The sequence below is a fragment of the Rhopalosiphum maidis genome, chromosome 2, assembly GCF_003676215.2.
Source record: "Rhopalosiphum maidis isolate BTI-1 chromosome 2, ASM367621v3, whole genome shotgun sequence".
In the NCBI taxonomy this organism is placed as follows: domain Eukaryota; kingdom Metazoa; phylum Arthropoda; class Insecta; order Hemiptera; family Aphididae; genus Rhopalosiphum; species Rhopalosiphum maidis.
Window position 1 is genome coordinate 62,158,247 of NC_040878.1, and position 14,657 is coordinate 62,172,903.

At 24.9% G+C, this 14,657-nt stretch overlaps 1 protein-coding gene across 1 annotated transcript; it reads left to right on the top strand.

The window, feature by feature from the left end:
* The first annotated feature begins 5,844 nt into the window (after nt 1–5,844).
* On the top strand, nt 5,845–8,984 carry LOC113554767 (probable inactive peptidyl-prolyl cis-trans isomerase-like 6). The gene is made up of 7 exons (XM_026958742.1): nt 5,845–5,934; nt 5,994–6,089; nt 6,171–6,353; nt 7,789–7,851; nt 7,921–8,047; nt 8,117–8,282; nt 8,348–8,984. The coding sequence occupies exons 1-7, from the start codon at nt 5,869–5,871 to the stop codon at nt 8,982–8,984; spliced, it is 1,338 nt and encodes a 445-aa protein (XP_026814543.1). The 5' UTR covers nt 5,845–5,868.
* Nucleotides 8,985–14,657: the final 5,673 nt, after the last annotated feature.

Consider the following 14,657-nt stretch of genomic DNA (forward strand, 5'->3'; position numbering starts at 1 on the left):
TTTTTGAATCTAAATGAAGACATTTATCTATATTAAATTTTTGATATTGGTATTCTTTATAAAATTAATTTATGTATATTATCTAAATCAATAACTAAATATGCTGTTTTACTTAAAAAATGAAAAATAACAATCACATATTATCAATTAGATTTTTTGGATAAAATAAAAATAATTCAAGTATACAGTTTATAGAATATTTTTAAAATGTTTTGTATACATTTTAAATCCAATTATTTTAAATGATATTTTATATAATATGATCCACAATCTTCCTTTATACTTATGTTTATTTGCTTATTTTTAATTAAAAAAAATATATATAATTTATACATATAGTACAATAGTTAATAAGCCAAAATGATATATAAAAAAGAACCTTGTTGGCGTGGGTAAGTTGACAGTTTAGCACAAGTTCTATTTGATAAATTTTTTTCGCATTTTAACTTTTAAGTCACTTTGATCAACATATGATTCCTTTATTCCTAAAAGTACTCAATAAATATTAACTTGAAATCAAAAATGTAATGATTATAACACAGACTAATGTGAAATATAATACACGATAATAAATTAAAATACGTGATAATACGCGAATAACTTTATTAAAAATGAGATTGTTATAAGGTTATAAGATTGTTATAAGTCAAATACTAGATATATAGCCGTATAGGTATAGGTAAGTTACACGTTTAAAATATTTCAAACGGTCAAGTATTAGATATAAACATTGAAATATTCAATAGGTATACTTAACTAATAATAACTTAACACATACATGATTAAATAAATTGATAAATCATACTTACATTACATTAAATCAAAAAGTATATCGTATTAGTTATACATATTTAAAAAAAATGTGTTATTTCTAATTAACATTTTAAAATAGAAAGTTTTCTAGGTATCTTAATAATTTACAATAAAAATTCAATATGCTACAGAAATAAATATAAATCTAGATAAGGACAATATTATAATAAATCTAACGAATGTCCATCATATAATTTAAAATTGATTATTTAAACATAATCAACATACAGTGTGTCCGGCGAGGATTTACCCATTGCAATATCTCCTGAAATAATGGATATATCACAATTCTGGTTTTTTAATAAGATTCACAGGGAGAAGAATTACAAATATTTCATATTCTAATTTATTTTTATGTTTTGGTAAAAAGTTAAAAAATGTATTTTTTTATTTAATTATTTAAAAAAAATTGAAGATAGCCATTTTGTAGTTTTTTTTCTAAAAATATTGACGTTTTAACATTTTAATTTCATCAGTTTCCTGATTTTTAATATTTTTTCTAGTTTCAAAAAAACTGCGAATTATTTAATAGGATAGTGCCATTGTGGTATCATTGTATCAAACATGTGGCCCGCGTGCTCGTGCGGCTGGTGAACGGGTTTCAGTGTGGCTCGCAATAAACGTCATATTTTATTTCTTCAACATTGTTAAATTTTTAAATAAAGTTAATAACTATTGTACAAAATATCAATATGTACATTTTTGTTATACCTAATTTTATTAAACACGGTTATATTATAATAATTATAATAAATATATAAAACAAATGTATTTTGTTTACTTTGAATTTAGTAAAAAAAGGTGTTGTGTCCGCCAACGTATAAATACGTAATAGTTAATAGTTAATTTTATGGCTTGTTGGTAATTTAAGTATGGCATAGTCCGCAATTTAAATACCTAATTTAATGTTATGATATTATTATCTTGTCCTATTTTTTGGCAAGACATAAACATAATAATAATTTCGCAGTTTTTTCAAAACTAGAAAAAATATTAAAAATCAGGAAATTGATGAAATTAAAATGTTAAAACGTCAATATTTTCAGAAAAAAAAAACTCTACAAATTGGCTATCTTCAATTTTTAATAAAATAATTAAATAAAAAAAAACATTTTTTAATTTTTTTACCAAAATATAATAATAAATTAAAACATGAAATATTTTTAGTTCTTGTCCTTGTGAATTTTATTAAAAAACCAGAATTATGATATTTCCATTATTTCAGGAGATATCGCAATGGGTAAATCCTCGAGGGACACCCTGTATAATAACAACATATTAATATTTTAATCTGCCATTAAACATTATTTAAACACACTAAAATGTTATAATTTTAAAATTAAAATCAAAATATCACGAAAAAAACACATTTTCAAATTTTGAGACTTCTATTATATTATGATGTTTATAATAGAACTCAAATATGATAAATATTTTTCATTAAATACAATTAATTATAATGTATTATATTTATGTATATATGTTAAATATAATTTTTTTTTTTTGTTAATTAAATAACTGGAATTCAATTTTTCATGAACCATAATAATTTGAAGTATCTAAAATATAATGTTTTCTCGCCGATACCCGTATATTAAAATATTATGAACATTATTAGTTATTCAAATCTAAATTATACATTTATTACACGTGTCACACAATATTAAAATAATAAACCTTTTTTCCTAAAATATTTCTAATCGAAAAAGTACAAAACTAATTATTTAAGTGAAAAAGAGAACTCCTTAAAATGTACATATAAGCAACACAATTATGTGCCATGACCTATGTGTTTATTTACTAAGCATTTGTAAGTATCAGGTTCTAAACCACTAAACAATGTTTGAGTTTTGAGTTTCTGAGTCTAGCCTCAAGTTCTTAATTTTTTATACTTCTAATAGTAATTTTATTAAGATAGTAATACATTTTTTTGGAGTTAAGAAATTTCATATAGTTGGTTAAATTATCTAGTGGGTTTAAATACATGCAGCATTTTGTCGACTATTTATTTTAGTATTATATAAATAGAATACATACAATTGTCAATTCTAATTTTAAGATCCGAATATTAAGTACAAGGTTACACAAACACTCTCTCATACATTACGTATACCTATATTATCTTAACTCCATGATAACAAAATTATTTTAAAAAAACTAAAGAAATCGCTTTATTATATAGTAGGTTACCGTATGTGTTAAATTTAAATTCAAATTCAATTTCTAAGATAATTTATAATTTAATGTTATTTTAATTAGTATAAATGTTTTGAAAATATATTAATAAAATATAGGAAATTATAATAAATGCATAATGAATAAAAATTTATTTATTGAATAATATTTTTTAAATTGAATAAAAATAACTAATTTCTAACTAATTTCTTGTTTAAACATGGCATTTTTTAAAAATATTAACTTCGATAATGTCTATGGAAAAATTTATTTTTGATATTTTTAGCAAATATTGTTGGAAAATTCATACATTTTTAACCACTAATCAATTTGTAATAATTTTCATAATATTAACTTATTTTGTCAAAATATGATCTATATTATTAATATATATTTTATATATATATATTAATATTTATATTATAAACGCTTATTAAAACAGTTGTACCTATGTATTTTAAATATTTTTGAATTGTTATTAGCTTAACTTATTAGAAATATTGAATTACACTATCAAGGATTTTTTATCCTCAAATAGATTAACAATAGCTGAAATAATTTGAATATTTTATTATGTGTAGACAATATGCCTAAATATTTTGTAAAAATGTCAACTATCTACAATTATAAGTTTTTAAATGACAATAAATTTGCAAAATCGATTTTGTCAAAAATAAATGTCTAATAAAAATTCTCGTATTTCAATAATTTATTTTAGTTTTTGAAAATTATTTTGTAAAGTACTGGGAATTTTAGAGATTTTATTTTCATCTTTAAAATCTTCTATCAAATTTGAATATTAAATGTTCATTTTACTGTTCCAAAGGCGAGTCATCAGTCATCACTGAATAAACGCATAATAGCATACATATTGTTTTGTTTAGAATCTAAATTTTAAAATGTCTGAACTAATGTTATAAAAATATTTAAAAACTAATTATATACACTTTAGTACACTACTATAAAAGAGGTAAAAAGTAACACTAAATATAAATAATTTGTTTATTATTGAGTCTTTTTTATTTTCCTCCACCATCCCAATATAAAGCAAAATCATGTTTACTCCACTGTTATCTACTATAGTTGGACTATACTATTACAGCTATAACTTGTATTAAGAGAATCGTATTTACATATGTGAAATGCTCATTACTTGCTTCAAATTAAATATCAAAAAAAGCCAACGTAGAGCCATAATATATAATAATTAAGGTTAGTATGTTTGTGCAATAAAAAAAGTATGGATATGTATGTATGTATAGTATATATTGTATACACTAAATAACAGTTAAAATGCATAAAAAGATTGAAAAATATGCATTAAAAAATAAAGAAATGTAGACAAAAAAAATGCAGTAAATATATAAAGACAAATTTAATTATTAATAGAATATAAACGAATTAGGTCGCTATTTTTATGTGCTTGTTATATTAACTATTGTCTATTACATTTTTAATTTTCTTATTTTATTTGGTGTTAATACGTTTTTGAATCTATTAGAACAAAAATCTTTAACACGAAATACGAAACTCACAGTATATGTACTCTACATAGGTCGTAGACTAGCCGGCAAATAACTACAAATTATTAAATGTTTTGTTAAAATTGTAATGGCTTGCAGTTAGTTAGTTTCAGAATCAGTGATACTATAGTATACAGTTAATAATTTAATAAACTCTAGTAAAAGGGCGCCTGAAAGGGGGGTGGGGAAGGGCCACTCCCACCATAGCTTTCCTGCTAGTTAAAATAATTATATCCAAATTAAATATTCTAAAATCCTAAAAATTATTATTGATACCGAGGTGTTTTGATATTTAATATAATAATATAGTCGGTAGATATACTTTGTGATAATAGAATTGATAATTAAATTGAACATACAAATTCCACGAGTAGTGTCAAAACAAACTTATCGCTGAAATATTGTTGCGTCTACTCCTAATGAGTACTTTCGTATTTCTATGTATATACCTTATATTGACTCTTTAATTCAATCCTTAGAAATTCGATTTAGTCCAATAAATAAAATACCATTTAAATTGGGATTTTTACATCCATTAGTTATGTTAAAAATGACAAAAATAAATTTCTTCAAGATTTTACAAGAATTAGAAAATTATTAGAAAATAGAAAATTTAGTAGAAGGCTAAACATGGTATGATTATTAACAGATGAAGAAAGAGTCTTCTTTAATTAGTGAAACGGAAAATATTTCTTTTTTTTAAAAAGATAGTGAATTTTATCCAACTTTGAAGAGAAGTATTATTATTTATATGGCTATTCCACCAACAACTTGTAGTATAGAAAGGACATTCAACGCATTACGTCGTATTAAAACCTGATTACGTTCAAGTGTTTAACAATGTGTGAGAACCATTTATCCGGATTATGTATTTTAAGTTTACATAGAAAAAAATTCGAAGAACTTAATTTATCTGAAAAAGTTATTGATGGATTTGGAAAAAATAAAATAAAATTACAATTTGTGTTCAATTAGTACTAAATAATAGTTACTAAAAGTGTAAAATATAATATTAATTATTATATTACCTTTAAACATTTAGAGATAACACATGTGAACATAACATCCTTTTAAGATAAATGAAAATTATGGATACCTAATAATAATCAACAATAACAAAAATACAATCTTAGTAATAGTATTTTTAACTAAATCTAGGTTACTTGTTACTTTTTTCCTGATTTAAAAGCAATTATACACTGTACTCTTACTGAAAATAAACAATTTTTAGGTAGCTAAGTAACAGACTACTAAACATGTATATTAATTCTCCATTTAGCTCTTAAATTTATGTTAGACGACACTACATGCAGTTTATTGTAATACGAATAATTTTAAAATCATTACGTCAACTAAAATGAATATACAAGTTGTAGGATGTATATTATCTAATTCTTTTCACTTAACTAAATATATATTACTTGTAAGTTACATTGTACGCTTATTTAAAATGTAATCATTGAAATAGTTATTACATTTTAGAATTTGGTGAAACATCGGCATGATTTAATTAATAAATATGTTATTAAAGGTGTTATGGACATTGAATGGACGAGATGTTTATGGAAAATAAATCAAGTACAAATTAAAACAAATTACAGTTAAATAATAGGTACTTTATGACATTTTTAAAGTTATTTAAAGTAATCTTGTTTATAGATTCTCGGTGGTGTGAAACGCCAAAATACTGTAGCAATATTTATCAATGAAAACTATATAGGCAATTGTGTAGAATTTCAAAATTATATGAGCTTCAAATACAATATTACTATGAGTTTGTGGTCTCTGAACTATAAACAACTTGCATTGATTGATGTTCAAAATTATTATAATAATAATAAAGTAAATATTAAGTACGATTTTAAAATTACTTAAATTACCTATACATTAACTTTAAAGTTTAAACATAATATTATAATAATATGACTGTATGAGTCAATACTCAATACAGACAATTGTATTTCAATATTTTTAGCATTGGATCCTCAAAATAGGTTAAAAATAGTTACAACCCCTTATAATTTTTTTTACAGTCTTACCAGTTTCAATTATTTTATCACTTATGAAACAAATACCTAACATATAGGTACGCTTGTTACGGGATGAAAACATTTCGAATTTGTATTTACTGTTTATAAATACCATGTATCATTCATACATTAACGGATGGGTGAGAAAATCATTGATGGTGGAGTGTCCCGATTGTATCTATCAAAGAGATATTATTATCTACTTTTAAACGTAGTAGAATAATGTTAAGTTAATTTAAAATGTGCTTTATTAATTTTAATTAATAATTACACAAAAAATGTTTTCTTTTACATTCATATAAGTGTTTAATTATTTTTGACTAACGTGACTTATTATCTACGGGACGATGACCCTCTAGGGTATTGAATACACTATACTACTATACGTCTATACGGTAAACCTTACAAAATTAAATCTACTTTAATTATTTATAATTATATAATTTATAAACACACTGTCGTATTATGCAGTAGCGGCTATAACAACTATATCTAGCAATGCAAGAGGCATGTAGCATAGTATGTTATGTTAATATAGTTATTAGTTGTATAGTAATTAGTAATTACTATATTAGTATATTTTTTATGGCTAAGATTTAAAAATTGACTGTTTGCAACTCTCAACTAGTTTTATTTTTCATTAGTCAGTATTTTTTTAAATATTTATAATACTTGTATTTTTACCTAATTTTCCGTGAAAAAGTATCTGAACGAAAGCATATAACTATAATAAGTTCAAAATTTTCATATTTAGGTGATCAAAGATAGAACAGATCACACAACTATTTTTTTTAAAGGTGTGATATGATTGGCACTTTGATATCTCAAACATTAGAGAGTCCACCGTGTTCGTAATTATGCTGTAATTACGGTAAAATCGGTATACTTCTATAATAATAATAATATTATGTAAGAATCTTAATAACAATACAAATTAATACAATTAATAATACTACTTTATTGTTATAATATACCTAGATAAATATTTTATATTCATTGTCCGACATTGTGGCTTAATAGTTTCTAGTTAAACAATGTATAGTACCTACCTATTCAATATCATCATGCTCTTAAGTATATAATTTCTTATTTTGACCACTAAATTCCAGTATTGCATACAAATCATACAATACCTTATTGTTTACATACTTTGTAGGTATTCATTCATATATTACAAAGTTAATAATGTTGTGTAAGTATAAATGTATAATACAACCATATATTTATGTAATACCTATCATTTTTAGTCGACATTTGTACGTATGGTTTTTGAAGTTAACAATTGGGAAATTGGTCACGTCGTTTTTGCTGTTAGTATATATTATTACCTATTTATATTTTAACAAACATCTTTAAAAAAAAGAATAATGCATTTTTAGTTGTTTGATAAACTAGTTCCAAAAACATGTAAATATTTCAAACAATTATGTAATAATAAAATTGAAGGATACTTAAATAGTTCTGTTCACAGGATCGATATAAATAATGGTTTTATTCAAGCTGGGCGTAAGTAAATTATTTATTTTATTAGATAATTCGTTTGAGTTGTTTTATTCTTTTAATTCTCATTCGTAGGAATCTTAAATCAAATTGCGTATTTAAAAAAAGAAAACTTCTTAGTCAGTCATGATAGAAGAGGTGTGCTGTCATTAGCTAGTAGACAAACATATTTCAATGGTCCGGAATTTATTATTAGTTTTCAACCAAATCCTTGGATGAATAATAAATATGTAGCGTTTGGGTAACTAAAATAAAACCATTAAGGTCAAAATCATAAATAATAAACAATGATTTTTAACGATACAGACATGCTGTCGAAGGCGAGAAAACCTTAAAATTAATTGAGAAATTGTCTAACGCACATGAAATCTGTAACCAACAAATACGTATAACTTCCTGTGATGTACTACTAAACTGCAATAGTCGTTCAGTCGTTGAAACAAAATTAGATACATTTTTATATTCTATTATTGACAAAATTATACTCAAAGCTATGTATATAAATTCATACGGCAAACCCAGACCTCTCCATAAACCTATCATCACAAATCTTCAGTACATAGAATCGATTATTCAGACCATAACAACCAATGCTATGAGTAAAATTAAAGACTTAGCACAATCTCAAGAAAATATACCATTTAAGGATTATTCAAAACTACCTGGTTCTATTCCGAGCGCGCCATCTATCTGCAAGGATGAAATAAAGAAAAAACATTCACTCATAAAGTTGACGCCATATTCTATTGGTTTCAATGGAACTACAAGTCACATACACAAAATTGATAAAACAATGTTGACAATTAAATCAAAACAACCAAAACATACGGGAGCTTGTAGTAAAATAAAAATCGACAAAAATGTCAAGTATGGTATAAATTTACCAACAGATCATAAGGATTATTGGAAATACAAAAAAATTTATAACTGCATTGCCAATTGAATAAACCATATATAAATAAGTCATAAGTCATCAATCGCCTATTAACTATTATTTGGACATGTAAAATAAATAGGTAGATTGTTATTGATTAGTTCGGGGAAACCGAGTAATCATAAAACCTAGTGGGTAGTCTCTGTAAATATGTACCTATTTAAATGTGTATTTTAATAATATTGTTTACTTGCATATATTACTTACCTACTGAAGTCTGAAATAATAAGTAAATATAAGTAAATGCGAGTAAAAGTAACTTTATAATACATTTTAGGAAGTTTATCCAATATTATAGTTGGTACAATAACCCACAATATTTTATCATACTATTCAGTGGCTTAACTAGAAATTGTTTAAGGGGGGGGGGGTCTAACATTTTTACTTAATTTGTTCTCTAAATATAATCATAGTAATGGGTGATCGTTGGGGAGGGCAAGACTGTGTTTTCCCCCTCTGGAAAAATAATTGGCTCCTCTTTAAAGTTTTACTTATGGGCACCTATGATCATAGTTAAATTCATAACCAACAAATTACTATTATAACTATATTATAACATAAATAATAATTTATAATAGTTAAATATACACACACATGGGTTTACTACAATAGATAGATATTATAATTTGAAATCAATTTTTATTTGTTACATAGTTAGTTTAAAAAATACATTATTTAATTAACATCAATAATCAATAATACATAATATAAAATAATAATTTAAGTTTAAAAATAACTATATAAGCGACTACGGGCCTGTTTATAATATTTGATACCACTAATCATTTTCATGAATCATGAATCATGACATAGGTACCTCCACAAAACGATAGTTATTATCACGAACTACAAATTGTAGTTTACTTCTAAAAAAGAAGTTTACTTCTTAAAAGTTAAACAATCCACGGGTTAAAGGGCACAACAGACAAAATGTATAATATTAGTTATGTTTAATATGATAAATATGATAACAAACAACAAATGATTTAAATTTCAAAATACGTTTATAATACGTTTATTAAAGTTATTTTATTTTAAGTTTTATTAAATTAAATTTAAATCGCGTAAAAAAAATGTAAACGTTTAAATCTCAATGGGTGGTCCGGACTCAAAATCCTCCCTTGGGTACGCCACTGAATTACTATTAAATTATTATAATATAGGTAAAGAAGAAACGTTTCATAAACTTACAAGGTTATAACTTATAAGTAATTTTTATCTCAGAAATAAATCTCCTAAGGGTAGTTAACTCAAGATTAAGGTTAGATATTGGTAGCGCAAATTACAAGTACTTAATAAAATCTCCTAGTTTTAGAATACAAAAACTGAATTTTTGATTTATTTTTTGTTTCCACTTGCAACAAGAAAAAAAAAGAACGTAGGTAATCGCTTTGTTGTGCAATATGTGTTGAATTGATTGTCATTGTAATATTTGTATTAAATATGAATTCAATTATAATTTATAATCATTGCATATGAAAAACGATTTTGAGAAAATACAGTCTCACAGTCTATATTACCAAGTGTCCAAATATAATATTTTATAATAAGCCTATTCAGATTGCAATTATTATAGTATATTTTTTGCTATTAATAATACGGTGGGTTGAATACATTTTTTCGAAAATATTGTGTTTATAATTTAATGAAGTAAATATATTTATTGATATTACACAGGTCACAGAGTGAGTTTTATAACCGAATAAAACAACCATTTAGGCCAAATGGAGAAAGATATAATGATAATAAATATTTTTGATTATTATTTATCTTATTTTGCTTCTTTATTAATATTATATATTTTAATTTTGGGTATTTTACTTTTACATATTACATATTATAAATTGTTTATTAAAAAATTGTTATTTTTATTATTTTTGATAATTCCAGATTCTAGCAATGTACTACTCGACGCTTGTACTAGTTGTAATAGTATTACATATTAAAATTAGTGCTTAGGTGATTTACAGCTTTCCTAAACACTTTTAAAGCATTTATAGAACTTCTTTGTTTGAATTTAAATCATTAAAGCACGAATTATTTTTTAAAACTAATTTATTTTAAAATTTTACCCAAAATAACTACGTTTTCTATTATTTTCACGGTATTTAAGCCTTTAACTGACTATTTATTTCTGTATCTATATTTACTATTGTTATATTTGTTTTTAAATTATATATAGTAAAAGAAGCAAATCGATTTTTTCAAAAAAAAAAAATTAGTTAAAATACTTAAGTAAACATAACCATTAACCATGTGTTCAATAGAAAATAATAAATACAAATGAATATAACTATAAGCTATATAGTATATTTAGTATATTATAGATTTATAGCCTTATAGCCTATAAGTAGGTATAACTTATAGAAAAAATGGTTTTACTTAAATGTTTGAAAATCATAAGTATGTCAACAAAAAGAAAGTGGTTCAACCAAAAGGAACAGGATGGTGTTAACTAATCCATGTGTTGACACTTGACAGTTGACAGATTTAAGGGTAGAAGTACCCAAAATGTAATATGTATTTCAATAACAAACTATCCTGGTATACATCTGGCATACTAACGCATTTTTAACACTTCGTCATCGACTAACTGTAGTTTACGGACTATGATTTGACTTACACAATACGCATAGTTAATATATACGTAGTACGAGTATATTTAAGTAATATATTGGAATTGACTATTATAACTTATAATTTATAAGTTGGTATACGTATAATCACAATATTGTAATATACTCATGTAAATTACATAATATAAATTCTATAGGTAGTGTGAAAGTCAATAATATTGGCTACATTTCAATTTACCATATATTTTATGCTTGTTGTGACAAATTAATTAGTTTTTTGGAAATAGACCAAATATATTTTGGTAAACTTACTTTTAATGATCACTGCTATTATATAAGTTTGTTAACTTATTTTAGTTTCGCCGTTGACATAATATCAGCTATATCAAAAATCCATAATCCATTATTAAATTTTTATGTTTTCCAAGTAAATAAATATTTAAAAAATGTTCACATACTATATTAAAACTGTAATAAATAAAAATACACAACCACCACCTTCCCAAAAGTCTCGAGAACAATTGTTTATAGGACATAATATAAACCACAATTATAAAATATCTCATTCTAATTTTTGAAAATTTAAAATGTGTACTATGTAATTCTACTATTATTTACTTATCAGTCAGCCAATGACTAAAATAGACCAAAATTGCAATTATTTTATTTAGTTCCCGCCTTCTCAAGTCCTTTCTCAAAAAAAAAAAAAACATGTTAAAGACGAAGTCGCGAAGGCCCCCTCTAGGTTTCAGATGTAAATATATATACATTATACATATCATATAGTAAAAATAATAAAAAAACCATAATATAATCTTATATTTATGGGTACCGTATACCTCTTATATTTGTTTTCTTACGGATCACAGTTTAATATACGAATATCAACATTTTAGGTTTGCAAAATCCAATATTTATTTTTAGTATACCTACCTTATTTATTATTTAGAATATATATATATTATTATTTATTCTTTGAAATATAACCCCTAAAATAATTTCAGTAGGAGAGGGGGGTCAAAATGGATATTGCCGCCTGTATCATATTGGTAATAACTAATAAATATAATATTGTGTTAGTATTATGGCAATAGCTACGGTAGGTAGTGGTTTTTTTCATATCAACGTATTTACGAATAAGTGAGACCTTTTGAAAATTTTCACCTGCAGCCTGCAGGTCACTGTGACGCTGCACTACCTATATAATAACATTAACCTTCAAGGCTTCAAACACTTTAAATGCTCTGCAATCGTACCACTTAACATCATAATATATAGGTATAGTCGATTGCAATTATTGTTTGAATTTTACTTGGTGTTTCCATGCCATTAGGTATTTATTATTTATATTATTTATGCGTGTTACGTGTAAACGAAAACACAAACTTATCTACCTTTAAGATGTACAAAATGTTGAGAGTAAGTACGTAGTATAGGTATACCTACACATAAGTAAAACATTTTAGGGCGCCCTGGACACACGAGTTTTCCAACCCCGCCCACTTTCACGGTGCAATGGACACACGAAATAACAAAGTACCTACGTATAATACACGTGTATACTGTATTGTAGACAAGACGTGTATGCCGTTGGAGTCGTTGGACGACCAACGACAACTACGGGATGCGGCACGTCGGTGTGTCTCTTTGTCCGGCGGACGCACGAAGACGACGACGGATGCCAATAATAATGTGCGCAGTGCACGATTAGGCGCGATTTTATCACCACGACCGTATAAACACCGCTGTGGCCGATTACCTATGTAGACTAGGTAGTCGTGTGAATGAATAATTATAAAATTATTTTTATCTGAATCATGTACTTACTATTCTAGGAAGGTACTGTACTAAATAATGATGAAATTAAATAGAACGCACAAGCTACGGTCTTGCACTTTTGTACAAACACATGGATGATCTGATTTCTGATCCTCATTTGTTAATTGCAGTCGATAGATACCTACATTTACATTATGTTAAAATATTATTGATATAATGATATAAATATAGTACTTATTCATCTATAATCTATACATTAAAATAAATAGCAGTTCGTAAGAACTGAGTCACACTCTGGAAGCTGCGGGAACAATATTCATGTAAGCAATTTTTAGGACATTCCGACATAGGTAACAATATTGTGTCTAATATTATGTTTATTAGTCATAGAAAAAATGTCACATCACCTTATTATTAGACGAGTACATTTATTATTAATAAATATGATACAATTTTAAACTAGTCAATATTATTTACCTTTCGTCTGATTCACTTCATTTAGGAAACAAAAATAATTACATTTTCTCAAAGATATTCATTGAATATTAAAAAGTCAAGTAAACACATTTTGATGTTTTGTTATTTTAGAAATATTATGTTTGATTGTTATAAACTATAATTTAAAACGATGTATTATTGCTTATTGTACAATAGCTAATTAAGCAGTAGGTACCAACTACCAAGGACCTAGCCACATAGGTAATATTTACGATGAAGAGAAAAAAGTATAAAATTTAAAACAAAAGAGGAGGGAATATGATTATTCGATTTTTTTATCATTTAAATTTTGAATGTTAACTTAACTAAGAAAAATTAAGCCCAATGGGCAATATGATAATACGTGTATTATTTTATGTATTGATCATAAATAGGGCTATGGCCTGTGATTTATATGTAACAGAAAACTAAAAATAACGTTCATATACATATATTTAATTAAAATGGCCAAAATATATAGTAAAAAATTTGAAAAAAAATTAAAATATGTAAACGTATTGAAGTAAAATACAATTCTGAATAGTTTTTGAATGATGTATTAAGGTGAGTTATGAGTATGAAAAATATTAAATATATGAAAATGTTCATAATTCACTTAAAAATTAAAATATCGTAAAAAACCAATAAGAGAACACAGATAATGTTCTTACCTAAAAGCTTGATAATAGAATAAATTAAATAATAAAATCCACTTGTAATATTATAACTAAAAGCACATTATTGAATTTGGTAAACGAAAATTTACTATCTCGTAGGTGTGTAAGACAGAGACAACACATGCTGGTGCGACGTCCTCTTAATACTACTAAACCACCGATTCTGATGATTA